The sequence below is a fragment of the Notamacropus eugenii genome, chromosome 5 (assembly GCF_028372415.1).
Source record: "Notamacropus eugenii isolate mMacEug1 chromosome 5, mMacEug1.pri_v2, whole genome shotgun sequence".
Taxonomy (NCBI): Eukaryota; Metazoa; Chordata; class Mammalia; order Diprotodontia; family Macropodidae; genus Notamacropus; species Notamacropus eugenii.
In genome coordinates this window covers 329,108,124-329,133,162 of record NC_092876.1, presented here as the reverse complement: position 1 = coordinate 329,133,162, position 25,039 = coordinate 329,108,124, and the positions used below count along the sequence as shown (strand labels likewise).

At 34.8% G+C, this 25,039-nt stretch overlaps 1 protein-coding gene across 8 annotated transcripts in view; it reads left to right on the top strand.

Annotated features, from left to right (window-relative positions):
- Window positions 1–25,039, top strand: part of ARMC8 (armadillo repeat containing 8) — a 135,371-nt gene that overhangs the window by 62,313 nt on the left and 48,019 nt on the right. For 6 of the 8 annotated variants that reach the window (XM_072613557.1, XM_072613558.1, XM_072613559.1 and 3 more), the window contains 6 exons: window positions 3,110–3,190; window positions 7,056–7,131; window positions 7,235–7,325; window positions 7,958–8,018; window positions 17,364–17,564; window positions 18,466–18,561. In XM_072613557.1, coding sequence (XP_072469658.1) covers window positions 3,110–3,190; window positions 7,056–7,131; window positions 7,235–7,325; window positions 7,958–8,018; window positions 17,364–17,564; window positions 18,466–18,561 — 606 coding nt within the window. The remainder of the gene's footprint in view (window positions 1–3,109; window positions 3,191–7,055; window positions 7,132–7,234; window positions 7,326–7,957; window positions 8,019–17,363; window positions 17,565–18,465; window positions 18,562–25,039) is intronic. The other 2 variants (XM_072613562.1, XM_072613556.1) reach the window with 1 other exon arrangement.

The following is a 25,039-nucleotide window of genomic DNA, read 5'->3' as shown; positions in this document are numbered from 1 at the left end:
TTTGAGGGGCAAGTAAAGAGAGAGAACATTCCAGGCATGGATCTAGCTGATGCAAAGAGAAGGAAGATGGAGGGTCATGAGTGAAAAACAGAGAAAAGACCAGTTTGGCTGAATTGCAGAGGGAGGGATGAGAAGTAGTGACGAAGGGAGTTCAAAAACAGCCCTTGAAGAGGGTCTTCTCAAGGAACTGTGCCATGATCATCTTGAAATTATGAAAATCTTCCAGAGAATTTATTGCAGTGATAGAATGATTGGGTAATTCAGAGAAAAGAAATTACAACATTCATTTAAAACAAAATAGATTTTGTTTTTCTTCCCTTCTCAGTGGGGTGAGTAAGATAGAGAGGGAATAGAGAGAATTTGGAACTGAAAATATGTAAAATTGAATTTAAAAAAAGAAAAAACCAGAAGTATCTTTTTTTTTTTAATTGCATGTGTCTTTGAGAAACTCCAGTTACTTTTTTTTTTGGCTTATATGTATTAGAGTAGCATCATTTTTATTATTTTGCCTTTGTGCTAGGTAAGTTACTCTGGTCTTCCTATTTTGAAGTAGAATAACCACCCACTTCCTCTTACTCTCACTTTCCTGTCCCTAGTTTTACCAAACTTCCTGATTTTCCATTTATAGTCTTTAAGATGTAAAATGAGATCAGGCTTGATGGCACACACACCTGTGATTCCTGATATCAGAGGAGAATGAAGTTCAGTTCAACAATTTTGAGCTCAATACAGCTAAAGACTCCACTGTGTGGCACCAATAGGGCAAGTCTCTGGTGGGGAGAGACGCCTCCCCCGCCCCCGACTTCCTAAGGAGAGGTGATTCAGTCTATGTTGGAAATAGAGGGGGTCATAGCTTCCATGTGGATCAGCTACAGGGCCGGGCCCATGAATGGTTGCTGTACTTCCAGCCTGGGAGAGATAGGGAGACCCAGCCTCTACCTTCCTTCCCCACCCCACCCTACCCCACCCCAAAAAAAGAAAGGAAGAAGATTCATCATAGGTATTCTTTGAAGCTAAAAAAATATATAATGTAAAAGAACATGTGTTGCATTTTAGGGAAACTGTTTAAAAGCAAGTGAAATTTTCTTACCAACAGTTAAAGTAAAATTTGGTTGTTAACAGTAGTCACCCTCAAAAATAATCATCCCAATGTTACAGACTATAGAGTATTAAAACTAGAAGCCTTATTGATAATCTGATGTAATTACCTTATTTACTAGTGGGGAAACTGAGTCTCAAAGCTATCTTACAGGTGGCAGTAGAGCCAGGATTTGAATCTAGTTCCCTGACTTCAAGAACAATGGTTTTACTATTGTCAGTTCTTAAAATACTATATAAATGGTAGCTTTTATTGTTATTGATAATAAACCATACTTTATCCCTTCAAATTTTCTGATATACGGTAGGAAGAAATTTAAATAGCAGTGAGGCAATCGTTTTACCAAGCACCAGTTTGGAAAATCAGACTTATGCTTTATTAAGGTTTTCCAATGATTTACTCAGGGATTCCAGAAAGTGGCTTAACCTTGAATGTTGTATTCCACTCATGAAAAATAGAAGACTCTCATCCTTGTGACTGAGTTTTAATACATTAATCTAATGGAGGAGGAACATAGCCATCGCATATTTAAAAAGTTTATTTAGCTAATTAATTAGTTCCTGTCCCTCTTTAGTCAGATCTTTGATGAATCTCTTAAAAATAGAATTGAATGATTTAAAAGAAAGTAATTTTCATTCTTCTACTCCTTCCCCATTCATGTTTCTGCTTTGAGAGCAGTAACAAGGGGAAAAAACTGAAAGTCAGAGAGAAGCCAAACACATATGTAATTTATACATTTTGCTTTTCATCTCTGAATAATTAGAAATCAGCAGTATGGTTATGGTCCATAGTAATATTTGCTACCAGCAAATTGCACAGATAATATTGAGTTAAGACAAGTAGGACCTGGGTATTATTTTAGAACTCCCAGAATCTATTCCTCATTTTGAGGTGGATGATACTTAGCTTCCAAACTGGTTAAGGGAAAGGAATAAGCATTTAAGTAGCACCTACTTTGTTCCCAGTACTGTGCCAAGTGCTTCTCAAATCTTATCTCATTTGAGGCCCACAACAATCCTGGAAGGTCTCATTTTACAGTTGAAGAAAGTGAGGCAAACTGAGGTTAAGTGACTTGCCCAGTATCACCACAGCTTGTCAATGTCTGGAGTTCAAATTTAGCTGAGGTATTCCTCACTCCAGGCCCTACGTTCTCTACACTGTACCACATGATTAGTTGAGCATCATTTAAAGAATCCACATTGCTTCTTTTCCTGCTCCTATTCTTTGTGGGTCCATGGTGAAGGACATACACAGGAAATGCAGCAGTGCTAGCTATTTAGCTGATAGAAGTTATTAGCAAAACCAGACCGTTTCTGAGAAAGCAGGTTTAGTGCTTCACTGTGTTTTCCACAAGGAGGATCTCTACTGTTTTCCAGACCAAACCGTCCTCTAATCTGTGAATGTCCAGAGCCAAGAAGAGCAGGCTAGAGACAGGAGAGTCAGGGATCAAACAGAAGTTTGGTTTCAAAGTGAGGAAAGCAGCTTGCAAGTAAGGAGGCAGAATAGGCACATGTGCCAGGCATTCTCAGTGGGAGGACTTGATGTCAATATTCTAGTGGCTGCACAGTGAACCTTAGCCTTGACAATGAGGGGTAACTGCAATAATATGACAAGTTTGATTCATAACAGGGCTTCACGATCAGATCTTGTCAGTGCTTGTCTGAGCTCAGGGAATGCCTGGTGTTGGTCAAAGCAATATAATAATTGTGGGTGAGATCATGCAGAGGGTGAGTGCAAAGGATTGTTGTTATGCCAAGCTCAGGGCACAGTTTGCTTACTGGGCCTTAGTTCTGGGTGTCTCCCAGTATCTTGACATCCGTAAAGTTAGGCATGACTTTTGCAAAAGATGCAAGGTCTTGCGTGCAGGTCACCTGCCCTGTTGTTTCAGCATAGTAATGAAAGTGTCAATACAAGTGAAAAGTATCTGTCTTGAGAAGCTTTCTTGAACAAAGTTTCATTTTAGCAGATTTCTTCATCAGGCCTGCACAAATATATTCTCTCTTCTTACAGGCACCAGACCATCAAACAATTTTATTTAACCATGGAGCAGTACAGAATATTGCTCATCTGCTCACTTCAGTGTCGTACAAAGTAAGATATTAAATTTATAGCAGCCCATTGGCTTTGTTTGTGTTTTTTTTTTTTTGCTTGATTTTTATTTCTTAAGTCACTTTTCAAGAAAAGAACCATACTTTATTGCATTTGTAATGTTTGCAATCAGGAAAAAGTGACCTTGTGAAGAAAAAATTCATGGTTATTTTATTATCTATGAAAAGCTTTCCTTCTGACATTTTTAACAACTGCGAAGTGCTTTCACTTTTCAGTAGGCAGGAAGTTGGTTTTGGTTTTTATCTGTTTTCATCAACAGTATTGCAAGTCTTTCCTGGCCCAGTGCCAATGAAAACTACTAACTGTCCTGTGGAGAAATATCTTAAAGTATATACTGCTTCTGAAAAAATGATGTGTTATGTTTGGAAGTGCTTTGGATTGGAAATTTCTGAAAAATTTTCATTTTTTCACATAACTCTACAGTCTAACATGGTGTGATGCATTTTGATATGAACATTTAAGATGCTAGACGATTTCTGAGAAATAAAACTGTAGGTCACATAGTCAGTGTTTAGACAGTTTAGTCAGTCTTTTCAGTCTTTCTTTTTAACAAAATAATTGGGTAAGCAGTAAAGTAGGCCTTTGAAATATATTTTTAAATCAAGTCTTGATAATATCAACTTGTTTCCCAATCAGCATGTTATACTGGTAAACCAAGAGTATGTGCTTATTTATATCACAGCTGATCCTGATTTTTGTATGAAGAAGTTGTCAGGCATTCCGATAGGCCACCTGTGTCATTCCCAAGCAGAATTTGCTTGTTCCCATGTTTTATACCATCTGTTTTCAGATGGTGTCCATAGTCAACTGCTAGGAATATTAAGCTCAGAGTGATTGCACCTCCTTCGGATTGGGCTAGGACTGCTAAATAAAAAAGCTATGTCTTTTTTCTCTGTCCTTCAACTGTGGATTGGGAAGGCAGGTCTTTTCATAGCATCCTGCTGCTTCTACTGATCTAGGCTTTGTTTCTCTTTGAGAAATGAGTTCAGGAATTATAGGAGGAAGACAGACAGCTCTGACTCAAGGACAAATAACCACAAGAACTGTAACCAAGAAGGTTCATATGATTATAGATTAGATAATTAAGACCCTAGAGGTCATCAGTCCAAACCCCTCAAACCTTTCGTTTTACAGATCAAGAAATTAAGACTGAGAGAGGTTAAGTGCTTTGCCCAAGATCTTATAGGCAATAAATGTCAGAACCAGGATTTGAACCTAGGTCCTCTGAATCTAAAGCCAATGTTTGAAGTTTTTCAAGAAACCATGGAAATCATCTTAAACTTTCTGAGGCAGCTTTACGGTTACAAAGGATATACAGAGGGAACAAAGGAAGCAATTGTTTTTGCCAGCCCTAAGCTTGGCAAATGTGATAGTGGCATTGCCACCATTAGCAGTTATAGAGAAAGTGTTGGCTTGGTTTTGATAAGTGAAATTCATAGCCATAAATAACAGCCCTTGGTGCCTATAGATTTCAAAGTAGGGAGAGAGCATGCCTGCATGAGAATAGATAAGTCACTACGCTATTCAGCCATTGTATAGGGCCCTGGGACTGCAACTTAGTAGAATGAAAGTGAGAATATAATATAGTAAGTACTGGAGAGAGACAGAGGCAGAGGCAAAAACTGAGATACTCCTTAATTTAAAAGGAAAGGACAAGGCTGTAATCCATCTTCACTGTTGCAACAAGCAGGGTCCAAGATTCATCAATTAAATATAGTGCTTCCCATTTTCGTATGTAGGGTTTTCTTGTTCTCTTTATATATTCAAACGACAAATCTTTCTCCCCCCTCCATTAAGACAAGCAGTAAACCAAGTTTTTCTATTTGATTATATTTTAACTGTAATTCCTTTTTACTATCATTTATTCATTTGTTTCTAAATATAGAATAAAAAGCATTTTCCTCATTAAAGAAATTTCAGGCACTAAGAAATTTTTGTTTTGTTCATTTGTTTTTCTCTATCAAATGAGCCCTTAACATAAACATAGACCATACTTAAAAGTAAATCAGATTTAGTGCTTTTGGGATGACTTAAGGGAATGCCAGAGGACTGGAAGGAGTTCATGGTCCTTTTTCCCTAGGCTTTCCTAGGAAGGCTGACTAAGGCTGCTAGAAGCCTAGGGCAAGTTATTGCTAGATAGAAGGGTCCTTTGTGTCATCAGTGTCTTTGCAGTTCTAGAACCTCACACCTTCCCACAAAAGGTGTCATGCCTATCCTACATACATCTCTACATATAAACAACATACGTGCATATATTCATATATAAGATAAAATACAAATTTGCTAAAATGAGAAAATTTGGCTTACAAAAGAGGATAAATTCCACACATCTCTAATAGGTTCATTTTGCCTTTTGAAAAGTATATAATCAATTCCACAAGTTAATTTCAAAGCTGTCTTGCTTGTCTGTGTTTCCTAAACTTCCTTCTGTCTTTTTCTGTGCATTAAAAAATGCTTCAGTGACCCCCTTTTCTTAATTTTTTTGGGGGGGAGTATCGCTATGACTAGTCCAACTTTCCCCTCTAACTTCTCCCTTCTTTAAAACAAAACTAATGTTTTTTTAAAAACCTTTTGAAAAAATAAGCATGGTCAAGCAAAACAAATTAATATTGGCCATATCCAAAAATGAACATGTCATTCAGTACCTTGAGTCTACCTCTCTGCATGTGTCATCATAAGCCCTTGAATCATGGTGGGTCATTTGCATTATCAGAGTTCTGAAGTCTTTTGAAACTAGTTTTCTTTAAAATATTGTAGTCCTTAAATAAACTTTTCTAGTTCTTCTCCCCTCCCTTATTTTCCTCAGTCCATACGAGTTTTTAAAGGTTTCTCTGAACCCGTCCCTTTTATCTTTTATGGCACAATAATATTCAATACAATTCAGTCATGAGCATTTATTAAGTGCTGGCCATGTGCCAGACAGCGTGCTTGTGCTATAGCAAATGATCAAATTTCCAGGTGTTATGTAGAATGAAAAACATTCAGCAAATCTACGTTAGTGATAGGGCATAAGAATATTTTGTTGTTTTTGAGATGCTCTTTATTATCATCCTTTATAAATACTTAAAAAGTACCAGCAGTAGTACATGTAACTATACAGACTATTGCCTGTTTTACTAGGGAACTTATCCCATGATAGTTACCTTTCATATGGATGCTTGCTATTTTCAGATAGTATCCTATGCTACTGACTAATGAAAATAGTGATTGGAGAAAAATAAAAACAATTAAAATTGTAGTCCTTGCAAAAGGCAGAATACCCCTTCTGTTATAAAAGCTTGAAAGTCTTCATATTCTCATTAAGCATGGTAACACGGGTGCTAAATGTAAAAAATAGATCATTTAAGAATTTAATTGTGTAGGGCAACAGTTCTTAGTATATAAAAGGTTAACAGATTAGTGTTTTCAAACTCTTCTCCAGAATAGCTTGAATTATTTCTGGAAATCCGTTTCCCTTCTCCTTAACTTATTGTTTCCTTTCTGTTCTCAGTCGCATCGTCTGAAATTTACCTGTTGATTATCATTATTTCCTTTGTACTTAAAAAAAAAAACTTGCTTTAGTTTATTTGATTATTTTAAATCCTTTTCTTCTCATACTACTTCGTTCTTCTTCTATTTTAATATAAAATTTTCCTATTTTAAGTGATGCTTTTGTGGTACTTTGTTGTACTTATTCAGATACTTAAACAATGTAGATTCCTACTATTTACACCTTTTATCATTTTATACATATTAGTACTTCTTCATAAGTCTGTATTTAAATTGATTACAGATCAGTTTTTGTAACTGAAGTAATGTACATTTTCTTGTTTCAAGTTGATTGATTTGTTTTCCTTTTTTTTAACAGGTTCGAATGCAAGCACTGAAATGCTTCTCCGTTCTAGCCTTTGAAAACCCCCAGGTTTCCATGACCCTTGTAAATGGTAAGCTAAAAACTTTACTGGCTTTTTCTATTTTTTAAAATGAACAACTTTACATGTTTAAAGAATTTCCCAAATTCTAGTTTGTTTGCTTTTTTACTTCTAGTTTTGGTTGATGGAGAATTATTACCCCAGATTTTTGTGAAGATGTTACAGAGGGATAAGCCTATTGAAATGCAGCTCACGTCAGCAAAATGGTAAAACTTAAGATGACATGAAGGGAAAGGAAGTGCAATTATAACTATTTCAGAGTATTAGCAAGATATCTCTCCACTGCTTCCTCTCTCATTTGAGGAGTTGAAGAAGTTTTTTTGTTTTCCCTTGAGTAATTTATTCCTAAGTAAAATTGGAAATTTGTAGAGATCCCATCTGGAATAGCATTTACGACACCCTAAAATGTGTTATTGTAACTGCCATGTAGTATGTTTATTATCCTCAGTGGAAAAAAATAAAAACAGTGTTAATATCCCAGCGTTTGTAGTCCAGTTGTCAATGGTATAGAATCAATTCTGAAAAATGTATTTAAAATCCACATGTGTTATAATATGAATAACTTTGGATTAGAAATATGTCCTATTGTGACAACTAAACTGCATTTAAATTCAGGCTCTCAGGGTTGTCTTTACAATTTATTTTATTCATTCTTTTTTTGCTAGCTCCCCAGCATTGTCTGTGCTAACAGCTGGTTTGGTTTGAACATTTGATGACTGAATATAGGAAAAGAAGTGTGTTTCTAGTAAATTATAATTCATCTGATTTTCTTATGAAATCTTAAAAACATTTAAATATAAACCAAGTAGCAAGTTTACATTTTTCCATTTATTTCTAGCTTAACATATATGTGCAGAGCTGGAGCAATTCGGACAGATGACAATTGTATTGTGTTAAAGGTAATTTAATTTCAGATTGTTCTTAGGTAGGATGTTAAGTTTTCAGAAATCAAAATACTTTATATATTTGTTGTTATTTCCTGATTTTCTCTCTCCATTCATTGATTATTGGATAATATATATATATATGACAAATGTTACAGGAGCACTGTGTGTAGCATGCTTTACTTCACTTCATATAAATGGGTTAATCATTTAGATTTTTTAAATTAATTCTAGGTATGTTTTGAAAAATCTAAGACCAGGAATAAAACATATTTATAATCATTTTTGGGGTCTTCTGGTAGTAGTAAAGATATAGAATGTATGAATGTATAAAGCCAAAAAATATTTTGCTATTACTTGTAACTTGCTTTACTTGTAGGTATTTAATGTTATCTCATTTTGTCAAGTTTTATCAATTACAATCTCATATCAAGGCATTATTAAATAGCTTAAAAATCCTACTATGATGCTACATCACGGAGTCAAGATGGCCCTCCAGATTAGGATATTCTGTATGTTTGCATTTCCAGTCATCCTGTCTTTTGTTTCTTTGTTGGAATTTGCCACCACTGATTGAAGTTTTTCTACTCTGCCAGTTAGTTCTGCTATGTATGCCATATATTTTGCCTTCACAATTCTTATTTCTCTTTTAAACCAGTCAGTAATATCCTCTCTTGGTTCCATGCTTTTTGAGGGTCATGTATCTGCATAAACAATTCACATTGCCCTCCCACCATCAATTTGTAAGCAAAGATCTAAGTTATCAATCTTTATCCTCTCCCACTTCACCTTGACTTTTATCCCCTGAAAATCTAGAAAGTCCTCTGCCTCATCAGGTGTTGATTGATTTTTCTTTGCTTTGAAGTATTCATAGATGCTGAACTCTTTTACCTAATTCAGAGGCCATATATCCTTCTACTATTAGTATTTTTCCTGTTGGTTTATCTGCTTATGCCCAAGGTCTTTAGAGTTTTCTTCTTCCTCTGGTCTTTGGTCATTTCAGTCTTTGTTTTTTAAGCATGAGTTAACATGTACAAAGCACTTTGCAAACCTTAAATCTATATAAATGCTCACTTTCTGACTCTCCTCTTTGATGGCAGTTTTCCTGGGAGCTAGATCTCAAAAATGACTCAACCTCCTCCCACAATAGGCATTTCATGATTTATCAGTCCCAGTTTATCAGTCTCAGTCTCTAAATGCTGGGCTCTTAGTAATCTTCGCTGGGATTAGTAGAGTGCCACAGGCCTTTGTTCCTCCATTCTCTAGTCAAGCTTTGTTGCAGCATCAAGTGATCCTATGCCAATTTCCTTCCCTGAGCAAATTTCTGCCACTTGGATTTCCCTGGCACTAGGAGGTGGGGGGAGGAAGAAGAGTGTTAGGGTGCAGAGTTGAATTTTGTTTTATGTATATGGATCAGAGTGTGCACCTTAACTGCTGTGTAGTGGATGCTGGGGAGGGAGTGCTTAAGGGATTAGGGAATTTTTTCCTATTTTTTAGTTCATCAGGTTTTTACCTTATTTAGGTTCTTGGTGTCCTAGATAGTGCTTCTTAAACTGTGGGTCACAGCCCCATATGGGACTAATTAGGGGTCACAAGTGAAAAAGTTTAAGAAGCGCTGTGTCCTAGATTACAGAGACAGCTGATGTTGCTCTGTCTCATGCATAATTCTTATTTTAGAGAGGTTTAAGAGATCATGAGGATTGGAGAAAATGTCTAGTTCTCTGTCTTGTTGGTCACATGACCTGGAAGTTGGCCCTAGGTTCTCAAAAGGTTTGTCAGTGGAGTTCAAGTTCTGGCAGGTATCACCAGCTTAAAAATGTTTCAGTGTCAGGCCCTGGTGACAAGACTAGATGTCTTTCATTCAAGGACCAACCTTGCTAAGTTCAGAAAGTTGTCATTTAGACCTATACATTTTCCACTCTACAGCAAGTCACAAAGATCATCTGTCAAGATATAGGTAGGACCTCAGTCTTTCTTGATATACTGACATGGACAGAATTATAGATTCTTGAAGGATGATATTAAATCCTGATTTCCAAATTAAGCATAGTAATAGTTAATGAGCTAATGTAACTAAAAGCAAATACAATTAAATATTATCAAATTTGCCTGCTTTACAATAATGACTATGTCTGACTTTATGAAAAATGTGAATTAAATATTTTTAAACAGTTCTGTCACTTTCAAATACAATGGGCAATGAAAATAAAAATAAGCTAAGAAAAATATAATTTAACAATGGGTCCTTAGTTCATAAGAATTTGCCATTAGCAGAAAAATAAAAGGAAGTTTTATGATGTACAGTTATCTTTTAACTTACAAAACTGATAGGCCCCATAAATTGTAAATGGTGATAATAGGCTATAAGGATCAAAAGAGAGAGTACATGTAAAGCACTTTGTTGGCCTTGAATTGCTGAGATAAATTCTGGTTAATTATTGCATAGCTTTCAGTTACTTATTACTGTTCTTTCTGTTTTGCACTGTAGTAGTCATTTTTACATTGTGTTCCTGGTTCTAATTATTTCAGTTTCATCAATTCATAAAAGTCTCCCCATGCTTCTCTGGATTCTTCATAGTCATTATTTTTTAGGCATAACAACATTCCATTAACATTTATGGACCAGAATTTGTTTTGCATTTCTCCTTTAGTGGACATGTACTTTGTTTCCCATTTTTTTGTGCCACAAAAAGCACCAGTATAAATATTTTGATTTATGTGACATTTTTCTATCATTGACTGCTTTCCTGGTATATGCAGTGGTAGGATATTTGGTCATTTTAGTAGCCATTTTAGTATAATTCCTACTTTTTTTAGAATGGTTGGGCCAGTTCACATCTAAATCATTAGTGTATTAATGAGCCTGTTTTCCTATACGTACCTCTTCCAACATTGACTATTTTCACGTTTTGCCATCTTTGCCACTTTGCAGGAGGTGAAGTGAAACCTCAGAGTTGTTTTAGTTTGCCTTTTTCTTCTTAGTGATGATCTGGAGCAATTTTCATGTGGTTGATCATAGTTTACAATTCTTTTGAGAATTGTTTGTTTGTATCCTTTTACCGCTTATCCATTGAGAAATTATTCTTGATTAGGAAATTAATGCAGATGGATATATCTTGGCTATTTAGACCTTTATCACAGATGTTTTGACGAAATATTTTTTCCCCAAGTCAGTGATTTCCTTTATTAACCTAGGCACATTGATTTTGTTTGTACAAAAAGTCTTTTATTTTCGTGGAATAGAAATTATTTTATTTTTTCATGATTTCCCCTTTTCTTTTTTGGTTAAGGATTCTCTCTTAAATTATAGTTTTTAGAGGTGCCTCATTTCACTCTCTTCTTATTGGTATAACTTCTTACATTCAAGTTACATACCTGTTTTGAGCTTATCAGGGTATATGGCAGAAATTGTTTGTCTAAAACTGATTTCTGCTAACCTGCTTACCAGTTCTTTAAGCAGATGCCTCAAATTTAAAAAAAAAAATGCCAGTGCTCAAGAATAGACAAGTCTGCCCAGCTGCCTAGCAAAACAGAAGCACTGATTTACAAAGAGTAAGGATGGTATTTGTTTAAAATGAAAGATTTGAGAAGTAGGCACAATGAAGACTTTACAAAAACTAAGAGACAAAGTAGATATTGTAAGGGACACCAAAAGAATTTGAAGAATACTACCCATAGAGTTCAAAGCCTATGATAAAGGGTCTTTAAATATAGCAAAGACATATTATATATTTGTGTGTGAGAGAGAGAGAGAGACAGACAGACAGACTTATACTTAACATAAATAGACAGATGTATATTTATATAGGGGCACCTAATTAGTGCACTGGATAGAGCACCGGGCCTGGAGTCAGGAGGACCTGAGTTCAAAATACTTACTAGCTCTGTGACCCTAGGTAGGTCACTTAAACTTGTTTGCCTCGGTTTCCTCACCTTAAAATGAGCTAGAGAAGGAAGTGACAAACCACTGTAGTATCTTTGCTCATAAAACTCCACATGGGATCATGGAGAGTCAGATGTAACTAAAATGACTCAGCAATAAAAATGTCTATGTAAGACAGAGAGATACACACACACATTTATACACATGAACATATGTGTGTGTTGTGTAGTCATTTTTCAGTGTTGTCTGATACTTCATAACCTCATTTGGGGTTCTCTTGGCAAAGACACTGGAATGCTTTGTCATTTCCTTCTCCAGCACATTTTACAGATAAGGCAACTGAGGCAAACAGGGTTAAGTGACTTGACCAGAGTCACATAGCTAGTTTTGAACTCAGGTCTTTCTTTCTGCAGGCCTGGCACTCTCTCTACTGTATCAGTTAGCTGCTTATACATATATACATACTCATATGTCTAGGAGCTTAAAATGAAAACAAACATGCCTAAAATAGAACAGTTAAATACCAAAGTATGTTCCTGTAATAAAATTTCAGAGAGAGCAGAAAATAGTGGAGAGACTACAGTAGTAAAGAAAAGTTTCACGGAAGATGTTGCTTAACTAACATTCCCATTCCTAAATTGTCTTTTAAAATAGACAACCCAAAAGTATTAGATCAAATAGTATTAAACACACAGAACATATTATTTGGCAAACCAAATATTGATAAATCACTGTGGTCGGATGGTAATTACTGAAACTTTTCGGAGGTCAGATGATAAGACTGTTAGCCAAAATGACAGCTTAACCTGTCATTAGAAGTGCATCCTGTGCTAGTTTCCCATCATGCTTCTGAAAAATGTACAACAGAAAACCCAAGAACTTTCTAGAGTTAACACTTTCATTACAGGTAATTTGGGAGTGGAGGAAGGGGAAATCTATAATGAAGGACGGAATCACTAAGTACTTAAAACTATTTTGTATTTTTGCATTTTGAAACATAAATGTGAAAAGTTATAAAGTAGACCTTTAAGGAAAAGAAGCTATGATTTCCATAACAGAAATGTATAACATATTTAGACTCTTAACTTTCCCTTAGGGCATAAATAAACCCAAAAGCAAAACAGAAATAATGGGTACAGTTTTTTCCAAAAAATTTACCCATTTATTTTAGCATTCTTTTTTGTTTGTTTTGAATTCCAAATCCTCCATCTCCCTCCTGCCCACCTCTGTGCAACTGAAAAGGCAAACAATAGACATTATGCAAGTAAAATCATTAAAATCATATTTCCAAATTACCCATATTATAAAACAAAGCAAAAAAAAAGTAAACTGAGAAAATTATATTTCAGTTTATACTCAGAGTTCATCATTTTTTCTCTATGGAGGTGGGTAGTAGTGTTTTTTCATTATAAGTCTTTTGAAATTATCTTGAATCATTGCAATGATTTGACTAACCAAGTCCTTTATGGTTGATCACTGCAACATTGCTGTTACTGTGCACAATGATCTCCTGATTCTTCTCACTCCACTTTGCATCAGTTCATATAAGTCTTGCCATGTTTCCTGAAATCACCTGATCCTCATCATTTCTTTTAGCATAATAGTACTCCATCACAATCAAACTTAATCAGCCATTCCCCAGCTGATGAACATCCCCTCAATTTCCAATTCTTTACCACCCCAAAAAGAGCTGCTGTAAGTATTTTTGTACTTACAGGCCCTTTTCTTTTTTCTTTGATCCCTTTGGGGTACAGTCCTAGTAGTAGTATTACTGTATCAAAAGGTATGCATATATATAGCCCTTTGGGCATAGTTTCAGACTGTACTCCAAACAGTACTTCACCAGCAGTTCATTAATGTACTTATTTTCCCTTATCTCCTCCAGCATTTGTCATTTCTCATAGGTGTGAGGTAGTACCTCATGGTTGTTTGATTTGCCTTTCTCCAATAGCTATTTAGAACATTTTTTTGTATGAATGTAGATAGCTATTATTTCATCTAATGAAAACTGTTTATATTTCTTGACCATTTATCAATTGGAGGATGGCTCTTATTTTTATAGATTTGACTCAATTCCCTATATATTTGAGAAATGAAGCCTTTATCAGAGAAGCCGCTGCAATTTTTTTTATAATACTTCATTGTCTATGGTAACTTTTAGCAAAATGTAGTTTTCCTGATTATCTCTCTTAATTAGGTCTTTTTTTGCTTTAGCTTTGTCTAAGATCAGATTGCTACCTTTGCCTTTTTTTTTTTTAACTTCAGCTGAAGCATAATAGATTCTGCTCCAGCCTTTTATTTTAACTCTGTGTGTGTCATTTGGTTTCAAATATGGTCTTGTATACAACATATTGTTGGATTCTGCTCTGTGTTCTAATTCTGCTAATTCTAATTCTGCTAATCTGTTCTGCTATCTGCTTCCATTTTCTTAGTTGACTCATCCCTTTCATATTGACAGTTATGATTACTCTGTATTTCTTTTTATCCCGTTTTTTTCTATTTTTTCAGTCTCTCTCTCTCTTTTTATCCTGTCTGTAGTCAAAAGTCTGTTTTGCTTCTGACTACTGCTTCATTTACTCTGCCATCCTTTTCATAATCTCTCCCTCCCTTCTCCTCCTTGCCATATCTCTTATCCCCTTCCTCTCCTTTTTCTATATTGGATAAGATAGATTTCTTTACCCAGCTGAGTGTGTGTGTGCGCTCTCTCTCTCTCTCTCTCTCTCTCTCTCTCTCTCTACATATATATATATTATATATATATATATATATATAATATATATATATATATATATATATATATAAAATATTCTTCCCTCTTTGAACCAATTCTGATGAGAATGAATTTCAAGCATTGCTGGCCACTATTTTCCCCTTTACTTTAAAAGCTCTTCTTTATGTGCTGCTTTTATGTGAGAAAAATTTCCCCTTCTACCTTCCTGTTCCCCTCTCCTTCCAGTGCATTCCTTTCTCTCACCCCTCATTTTTTTTTTTTTTTGGAAATCATCCCAACATAATTGACTCATATCCATGTTCTCTATGTGGACTCCTTCTAACTGCCCTAATAATCATAAAGTTCTCAGGAACTGCATATATAATCTTCCCACATAGGAATGTAATTAGTTTAACTTTATTGAGTTCCTTATGATTACTCTTTCAGGTTTACCTTTATATGCTTCTCTTAAGTTTTATGTTTGAATGTCAGATTTTCTACTCAGTTCTGGTCTTTCATCAGGAATAATTGGAAGTTCTCTATTTTATTAAATATCCATATTTTTCCCATGAGAATTATACTCAGTTTTGCTTGGTAGATTATTCTTAGTTCCTTTGCCTTTCAGAATATCATCTTCCAATTGTTCTGCTCCTTTAATAGGGAAGCTGCTAAGTCTTATGTGATCCTGACTATGGCCCCATGATATTTGAATTAATTTTTTTTTCTGGATGTTTGCAATAGTTTTCAGAAGGTGATGTATGGATTCTTTAAAATTCTATTTTACCCTCTGGTGCTAAGATATTGGGGCAGTTTTCCTTGATAATTTCTTGAAAGATGATTTCTATGCTCTTTTTTTTTTTTAATCATGGCTTTCAGGTAGTCCAATAATTCTTAAATTAACTCTCCTGGATCTATATTCCAGGTCAGTTGTTTTTCCAGAGAGATATTTTGCAGTTTTGTCTGTCTTTTCATTCTTTCAGCTTTTGTTTTTTGTGAGTTTTTGGTTTTTTGTTTTGTTTTTGTTTTGTGAAATCACATGGAGTCATTAGCTTCCACTTGCCCAATTCTAATTTTTAAGGAATTGTTTTCTTCAGTGAGCTCTTGCCCCTCCATTTCCATTTGGCCAGTTCTGTTTCTTAAGGAGTCCTTTTCTTCAATGAGTTTTTGTGCCTCTTTTTACTAAGTTGTTAATTCTCTTTTTGTAATTTAATTGTATCATTTTCATTTATTTTTCCAATTTTTCACTCATCTCTTTAACTCTTCTAGGTATTATTGGTTGTCTTGGGCCCAATTAGCATTTTTCTTTGAGGCTTTTCTTATAGCTTTTTTCACATTATTGTTTTCTTCTAAGTTCATGTCTTGGTTTTCCCGCCACCATAGTAGCTTTTTATGGTCAAATTTTTTATTGTTTCCTCATTTTTCTACCCTATTTCTTGACTTTTAACTTGACGTTCAATTTGGACTTTGCTCCCTTGGGAGTAGGGAGGTACCATCCCAAACTTCAGGCTTGTTTATTCTGCTGTTTTCAGAGCTAATTGGATGGAGGGGGGGATGAAGAGTAGCGGGGTAGAAGTTTTTGGTGTTTCCAAGATAGTGTGGTCCAGAGAGAAGTGTGGTTATTGTCCTGGTCTCTAGTCTGGTCTTTACCTAGGAAAAGCTGCTATTCTTCTGCAGGCACAAGTGCCAGCACTCTTCTTGGCCTTGGAAATGAGACCAAGGCCCCTGCTCCCTTGTGACTGACCACAAGTGCTCCTGTCTTCCCTGGCACTGTGACCCAGAGCTCTGTATGGGCAATAGAGATTCTAGTCAGTGCCAGCTACACTCAGTGTCAGCAGAGGGTCACCTGTAATCACTTTCTGACCAGCTGTCCAACCCACAACTGTCTCAGCTCTCCTGAAGCTGCTGCTGCTGCTATTGTTGCTGCCACCTCTAAGGCCCTCTGTTGGTTCCCCTGCCATGCTCTGGGCCTCTGCCCACCCAGGTGTTACAGACCTCTCCTATAGAGTTCGTAAGATGTCTTAGACTGGATTAATGTTTCCCTCTAAGCTTTTGTTGGCCCTTCAACTCCAAACTCTGATTTGAGGAGTTATTTTAAAATTGTTTTAGAGGAGAATATTGGGGGAGTTCAGCAGGGTCCTAGCCTGTACTCTGTCAACTTGGCTCTGTGTGTGTATGTGTACGTGCTTGTGTGTGTGTGTGTATGTGTGTGTGTGTGTGTGTGTGTGTGTGTGAGAGAGAGAGAGAGAGAGAGAGAAAGAGAGAGAGAGAGTTTTCAAACTTTTAAAAATCTTTGACATGGTTTTATACCCATGGCTAAATATTCTTACAGGCAATATTTTACTTTGCTCTCAAAGCCTTATGTGGGCATATTTTATAAATAGAATAGAACTTAACTTCATCCACAAAATGTGGATACTAATGACTCTTTACTGTGAGAATCAGAATGAGATATATGTAAAGCATTTTACAAAACTTAAAACTATATAAATGTGAGCATTATTGCCTAGAGTCATACTAGTAACAGAACATCAGAGGTAGGAGTTGAACCCAGATTTTCCTAATTTAATTCCATCATTCTCTTTATTCTGCCACACTACTATGATTTTATTTGCTCTCACCTGGATAAAAAATTCTAAATCATTTTCTGACAACCATTGTTTGAAAAACTTAACCATTAAGTATTCTCAGTGTAAGATCTGAATGATATCCACAAAGCTAGAAATCTGTTATCTTTTAAAAACATCCAAGTAATTCTTATATTTTTCAGACTTTGCCTTGTTTGGTTCGAATGTGCAGTAAAGAGAGATTGCTAGAGGAGCGAGTTGAAGGAGCTGAAACACTTGCCTATCTGATTGAACCAGATGTTGAACTACAAAGAATTGCTAGCATAACAGATCACCTAATTGCCATGCTTGCTGATTACTTCAAATATCCCAGTTCAGTCAGTGCAATCACTGATATTAAAAGGGTATGTTTTATTTTTCTCTTCATGTGTAACAGAAAAAGGCTTTTAGAAATGATATAAAAATGTCAGACTTTTGAACAGTTTATAGCTGCAAACAGTTTTAGATATATAGCTTTTAAAAATTTGATCATTTTACCCTTTTTAGCTATACAGTTTATTACATCTCAGAATTTTTTCCATATATAATGTATATTATATATATATGTATATGAATTAAAGAAAGATTCACTAATCTCTCCCATACATATCCCTCTACCCCCACTCTCAAAGAAAAGATAAAAAATGCAAAAAGCAAGGTAGACCTTCATGGAGGTCACATTGTGACCCGGTGTCACCTGGTGTCATGTGACAATGGTGACAAGAATCACAATTTTTCTGATCTTCCTCATCTCTTGCTGTCTAGATCTGGGATCTGATGTCATAGGTGGCACCATAAGGCATCTGAAACAATTTCTGATGATATTCTTGTGATCCCTATGATATTTGCATTGCTTTTTTTTTTCCTCTTCTTTCTTCTCTTTTATATCTTTTTCTATTTTTTCCCTTTATTCTTCTCCTAGCATGATAGGACATTCCATTGTGAATATGGAAAAGTAGCAACAATTCTTTGAATAGAAATCAGAATGGATATCTAAACATACAATTTAGGCAGGTGGCTATAATGACTGTGATCATTGAAATTATTTCTTTATTAATATTTCTTATAACTGGTCATGTATGCCTAAAAGCTTCTCAGATATTGAAAGGCTCCCAGCATTTCCATTTTGCCTGTTTGAGATTAAGTAAATCATACTAAAATGGTAATCTATTTGGACTTTCATTCTTTTCATGTCAGATATGTAAGCTTTCCCAAGAGTTCAGATCATTAGATATCTAAGACAGATGATATTGGTTTTTTTCATAGCTTGACCACGATTTAAAGCATGCTCATGAACTTCGCCAGGCTGCTTTCAAGCTTTATGCCTCTCTTGGAGCTAATGATGAAGACATCCGGAAGAAGGTGAGTCTGGGAGAGGGGCGTCCCCCAGTCCTGACAGCCAGCAGGCAGGGAGTGACATCATCCTGAGAGGCGTGGTGAAGAGCACTAACCGTGACTGTTTGACTGTAATAAAACAGAGGGACGGAGAGCATAATTGAAGAATGAATGGGACCCGGATGTGGGGTTGTTTGTTTTGTTTTAGAAGCGTAGTGTGGCATGAACGTGCTGGAATGACCAATAACTGGTGTGCTTTTATGTGACATTAATGGATTCTCATGTTGCACATTTTTTGCATGTGTTCTGGTGAAATCTATTCTAGCACTGTGAAGCTTCAGACACCTTGAAAAACATAACCCTAGAATTGTAAATGTTATTTATGGAAATACCTTCTTTCTGATACCATTGAGAAACTCAAGTCTCCTATTGTACATTGTTCTTTGATATGTGGCCTAGTTATGTTTTAATTTTTTTGCTACTGTGCAAGTTTTTGTGTGAATAAAAGCTTTGTGGAATGATGATTTTATGGTTTAGTGAGTGGTCATCTGAAGTTTTAAACTCCTGACCAGTGTTCAGTGGTATATTTAGCACCTTCATGTTGTTGCTGCAACCGAGCCCTACACGAGTCTCACTTTATTCATTGGTCCTGGGCAAGGAGGAAAGTGTAACGTAAAGCTCTGGCTTGGCTCCACAGACAAAGACAAAGGGCTGACCGCTCACACAGAGAACCTGGTATACACTCTACGCAGGGCCGCTCTAGTTACTAGGGAGAAAACAGGAAATACTCTCTTGTTAGGATCCACATAAAGGGCCCAGAATCAGGCTGTTGAGTTTGGTAGTTTCTTGGCTATATTCACCCAGAGTACTTTGACTCACTACTATAAGATATAATTTTAAAACATACTGAAAAGTTACATCATTCAAAGGTATACTATACCCTTTATATTTATACTGAAGAATATTCTCACCAGAATGTGGTCAAAGCAAAAGAATGTAATAAGTCCATAGAGAGGCCATCGAGAGAAAAAAATAAGAATAATAGCATTAGATGCAACTAGCATGCTTTGTTTTCTATGCACTTTTATTTGGCACCATTAATAAAATATTTCTAAATAGAAGAGTACTTAAAAGATAATCGGAAAAAAATTATTTTGCATCTCCAAACAACAAAGGCAAAACTGTCACCTCAAGCTTAACTCAGTGATAACATCTGATGCTGTATATATCAAAATTTGATTTGGTTTATGAATCTTGACACTTTGTCTTACATACAATCAGGATAAATGATTTTGTATTCCAAAACAAAGGCCTCATGTGACACTCTGGTGTAGATTAAAATTTCATCAGCACTTTGAGTATCTGCAATTTCATCATTATTGGTTAAAAATTAAAAAAAAACTTCAAACTTCTAAATTTTAATGTGGGAAATATTGAGGAAATTTATAATTGTATTAAACCTATGAGATCTGATAAACTGGTATGCTGCTTGGAAACTGGAGAATTATTTTGCCCATTTGATAAAGCTTCAAAAGAGTTTTTCAGGGAAATGCTATGGGCTAAAAGGGAGATAGACAGATGGGCCAGTAGAATAATAGGGTGTCCTTTTTTGTACTTGTGTATAAATTTTCTTTTTCTTAATAAAACACTATTTTGAAGTTATTGACTTAATTTGTGATATAATGTGTTTAGTGTTATTTGCAACATAGCCTAAATAGTAGCTTATTAAAAAACAAATTCTGTGTATATAATGTGTATATCTCCCCTTTCCCTACTTTTCAAGGATAATTCTTGAATGTTTCTGTAGAAACATGAAAAAAAATAAAGAATAACTTTAATTATAAATTGTAGTTTGCTGTGCTGAAAAGCAAATTCTATGCTATTCTTATGTGATATACAGTATGTGATTTCTGGGAATTTCAGTCTTTAAATAATAGATAGCTTGAGTAACTGCAAAAGACAGAAATTGTGACATGGAAAATATATTATGATTGTGGTGTTGAGACCTTGGAGATCAGCCTCAGAAGTGGTAAAACTTTATTTTAAGTATATACTATGGTATAGAGTAACTCCTTTAAATGCATTTATTTGTTTTATTTTTTATTCAAGTTTATATTTGGACACATTTCTATTTACATTATCTGCAAGGTACTTATTTATTTTTTACATTTATATAGTGTAATGCCAATTGTATTCTTACTTGTGTAGAGTCTGGAAATCATTGTTTAACATTTTTTTAACATTGTCTATTATTTTCCTGGAAGCTGGATAATTTTAGAGTTTATTTTTAGCATTAGTCAGGGATGACACCTTTTTAAAAATTTAGTTCATAGAATCACAGGGAACAGCATTTGAAAGCAAGATAATTGAGGGTTTTTTCCTTTTCAAGAGATATAAATATAAAATGATGTACCGATCTGTTTAAGAATGGGGGTGGTGGTGGTATAGCATTATTTTCAGTAAGTACAACAAATAATAAAATGTATATTCCAAGGCTATATAATTATAGTGATCACTTGAGTAGGGCCAAGACACAGAATAACAATAATATTATCCCACAGTTTATTTAAGACTTCAGGATTTACAAAGTACTTTTCTTACAACAGGTCTATGTGGTAGGTAGCATTAAGCACGTAAGTATCATTGCCTCTGTTTTACAGATGAGGATACTAAGAGGTCAGATAACTCATCTAGTAAATTTCACAGCCCAGCCTCAAGTCTGTGCTTCCAGACTCCACCAGGGCTCTTTCTACTACATTTCAAAATTCATGGGAGAAGAGAAGGGAAAGGGACAGAAGAAAAGTAGAGAAATACACACACACACACACACACACACACACACACACACACACACACACACACACTCAGTGAGACAGTACTATTTAGGGAGAAATATAGGCCCTCTATTTTAGAGGAATGCCATCCCAACTTGTGACTTTTTAACATATTGTTCTTAAAAATTTTTAAAGATATGTTACATTTTTGCCTTTATAGATATAAATGATACTTTGTATTTTCCCCTAAACACTAGGTAAAACTAAACAGACTGAGGGTTGGATTTGTCATTGTCTGCACTGAGAGTCTAGGTGCTTTGAAGATGTGCTCTGCTTAAATGAAACAAAGTATACATTAATAGAAAATTAAAGAAAGAATATATTGGAAACCAATTTCTTTAAGTTACATGACGCTCCACTGTGTAGAAGGATGCTATTATTTTTATCTTGATGCTTCTTTACATTTTTCAGCCTTTTATAAATTTCTAAATTTGCCAAGGCACTTTGAGGGTGGAAATGGGGTATATTGTGCTATTGAAGAAAGCTGGGAGTATTAGATTTTCAAAAAAATATATATATATAGGCTTAATTTTTGATACAAAGGAGGAGAAGTAACAGTGCCAGTGACAGTGGTGGCCTGACTCATTTAGGGAATAGTTCAGATTGTGAGCTCTACTACCTGTCCTTCATATTACATGAAGACTTAATAATGTAGGACTCGGAAAAACATGGGTGAAGGGGGGAGCTTAGGGCATTATCCTGGGAGAGTACAGACACAGGAACGGGATTGATATCTGGACAGTACATATAGGAAAGTTGCTTAAGCTGAAGCTTAGAGGAAACCTCAGTTTTCAGGGACTCACTGGCATAATCTTTGCATTATATAATTAATGCTGTTGATCCTATTGTTGGAAATGTACATTTCCTACTTATTAGAGGACTAGAAGTGGAAGGAATGTCTTTTTCTCCCTCACTAGCTTGAAGAACTTTAAAAGACATCAGGCAAATGAAAAAATTCCTTAATATTATAACATCCTTAACCAGAACAGAAATCTTCATTTTCATAATTAAGAACAGTAGGAACAACTCTCCAGATACAAGGAATAATACATCAGACAAAGAATTTCTATTAAAGCTTATATCATGTAACTTTTTGTTCATAACCTTAGGGTTATAAAAATAATACCCCTCAATTTTTTTTCTGGAGACTATTAAAACAGAGCAAATTGTGGGAAATTTCTTTGCCTGTGATATTGTTTGTCTTTAATAACTATAAAAGGCATTACAAATGCTGGGTAAATTGGTAATTGTTGGCTTTCCTTGTCCTGGAGGGCACATGGAAAATTCTCAAGAAAATTCCTTCTTAATGATACAAAGGCAGCAGTGAAAAAGCTGCCTCCAAAGAAATTCAGCAGTTTCTTTTAATTCAAGGTAGAGAGCGTACACTAGCTGCTGAACTGCTGTTAAAGAGCTGTCGGTCTCTAAAGAAGAAAGCTTGTGCTCATTGACAAATTGTATAAAAAACTCATAAGTCTAGTTTCCCAGACAGCATGATGGGAAATTTTATGAGTAGGATATCAAGTTTAAATTGTGGGAAAGTATAAACTGTGATAATGTCAATTTGGGGGTCTCATTGTACCTGAAATAGCATGAGAGAGCTAAAAGATGCCATTTAAAGGAAAATCTGTATATCAAACGAGGGCCAGCCCACAAAGGTGCATCTGCTTCTCACTTGGATCTAGGCTGAAGGGAACACAGTTTTCTGGTACAGTATTTGTATTTTTTTGAACTTGTTTTAAATATTAATCTCACTTGATCAAAATATTATTGTTTTTGTTCTTAAATGTGTGTTTTAAAAGATGTGCTACATCCTAAATGTGAATCTTTTTATTATATCAGGAGCAATTTTGTTTCTTTGCAAACTTATTTTCATTTTTATATTAACAGTTAATGGGAAAATATTATTGATGCCTTCAGATGGCTTCCTGTATGTCAGTTCTGTTTTTGTAAAATAAGCTTTAATTGTATGATGTTATCTTCCAATTTAATGAAATACCTTTGACTTATGTATATGTGCATATACATATATATGTATATGTGTGTGTATGTGTGTGTATGTATGTATGAAAATATTTGTATTATTATACTGGGGGCAGTAAATAGCAGCTTAGTGAATAAGGAGCCAGCCTGAGTTATACAGATCTGGATCCAAGTCCAGACTCTTAACATACTCACTAAATGGCCTTGATTAATTTACTTAACCTCTCAATGCCCCAAACAACTTTTGATTGCTAATTAGAAATAATTTTAATTTGTACATTAAAACACTTGTTCTTTCCTATATATAGTTAACTCCTCACCCTCCCCATCTTCCTTGTCTGAATATCAGCTGTCCTTCCAAAGGCAAATCACCCTCCTTTCTCGTGTTTCTCGTCTCAGGTATACCTTGTCTGAATTCCAAATTAGCTTTAATTAATGGGTTTTTATTGAATTTCTTTGATTAAAAAGCCTTTTATTTTTATCCTTCAGTGAAAGTCAAAGATTGATAAGCAGTGGAACATATACAGAATTGTCCTCAAAGTTAGTGAAAAAGAAGTAGCAACATTGTCATATTTCATTGCCCCCAAATTTAATTTATGATTAAGTATTTATTAGTGTTAAATCATTTGCTAGTGATTCTTTAAGTGTCTTCATGGGACAAAAAGAGAAGGCCTTCATTTCTGGATCCAAATGAGTTTATAAAACCAACCTTTAACCACTGCAAGTTTATATGATACTCATGTATAAAAAGACTAGCTACAGAAAGATTCTTTTCTTTTTTTAGAGTCACCAGGCTTTTTCATGAAAAAGGAACAAAGAGAAAAGTAGTGATGCCAGCTTTTTCATAGCGGTGGAAAAGAAAAAAGAAATTATATTTTGCATGGATATATGAATTTTTTCCATTTTTTAAAAATCTTTAACTTAATTATTTTTATCACTATCAAAGAGAAAAAGAAAAGGAGTATAGACATTTAAGTTAGGAAGAAGAATTTTGAAAGGAGATGTCAAACCAGAAAAACTCAAAAGTTTTAAAATCTAAATGCTTTTCAGATCAAAGCACTTTCATATAAAAGAACACATGGAATAATTTTCATTTGTATTTTAATGAACTTGGTGATTCCTTCACTTTTAACTTGTTCCATTATGTTTCTGTTGGTTTTAAAAGAATTTTTAAAATACTGAATTGTCTTTGCATATGTAGAATATACAAATTTTATTTTGTAGCACCCTTATTTCCTAAAGCATCTAATATTTTTTGTTATATAATAACATGTAAACTTTTATGTAGTTAGATTCATTCGTAGCAAAGTGACAACTGATTAAGTAAATGAGTTAACAAAGAAGACGTGTCAAAATACTCTCTAACTTTGGATTATCCTTAACACAACCCTGTGTTATTTATATACTTAATACTTTTCCAAAATAATGTTATTATTTCTTTGAAACCTTATTTATCTTTTTAAAAAACTATCTCCTTATATCTGATAATATCAGAGGAGTTTGTGTTTTATATTAAACAACTATATGATATTTGGATAGCTAGAATTTTAGATCAAATTGTCTTAATTTTAAGTGGTTAGTTTTCTCATCTGTAAAGGGCATTTATCCTGATGTCCTCCAGGATACCTTTTAGCTTGTTATCAAGCATTTAATGGTTGTATGGTTCTAACATATTATGTTGTTGGCCAGCC